Source organism: Sinocyclocheilus anshuiensis, unplaced genomic scaffold (assembly GCF_001515605.1).
Source record: "Sinocyclocheilus anshuiensis isolate Anshui unplaced genomic scaffold, SAMN03320099.WGS_v1.1 scaffold1075, whole genome shotgun sequence".
Taxonomy (NCBI): domain Eukaryota; kingdom Metazoa; phylum Chordata; class Actinopteri; order Cypriniformes; family Cyprinidae; genus Sinocyclocheilus; species Sinocyclocheilus anshuiensis.
Genome location: NW_015544163.1, coordinates 2,020,207 through 2,020,669, shown reverse-complemented (window position 1 = coordinate 2,020,669; position 463 = coordinate 2,020,207). Strand labels below are relative to the sequence as shown.

Genomic DNA, 463 nt, shown 5'->3' with positions numbered 1-463 from the left:
TACTAAATAAAAACTATTGGACATACATGAAAACCCCTTTGTGACATACATGCCTTTGTGTTTACCTGTATGGAGTCATGCATATTGCAGGTGATATGAGAGAAGACAGCCACGGCAGGTAAAGACACCAGCACTGCTCCGATCATGTGACGGGGAACCCAGCCAGAAATGGCCCAGAGGAGGGTCCTGGTGCAGTTCAGGACTCTGTCCAGGTAAAAGGCTCGCCTGTAAAGTAGACAATGAGATAGACACATTCCATCAGATTCAGGACTATACAGCAACAACTATATGCGCAGTGGCGGTTCTACATTGAATTACACCCTGGGCGAGACCCCCTTCGAGCACAAATCCTTCATTAGAACATTTGAAAAACACACTTAAAGGGATAGTTCATCCAAAAATAAAAATTTGATGTTTATCTGCTTACCCCCAGGGCATCCAAGATGTAGGTGACTTTGTTTCT

General features: G+C 44.3%; 1 protein-coding gene across 1 annotated transcript in view; it reads right to left on the bottom strand.

The window, feature by feature from the left end:
• Positions 1–463, bottom strand: part of LOC107695715 (adenylate cyclase type 9-like) — a 75,336-nt gene that overhangs the window by 8,693 nt on the left and 66,180 nt on the right. The window contains exon 7 of the mRNA XM_016495741.1: positions 66–225. Within this exon, the coding sequence (XP_016351227.1) occupies positions 66–225 (160 nt within the window). The remainder of the gene's footprint in view (positions 1–65; positions 226–463) is intronic.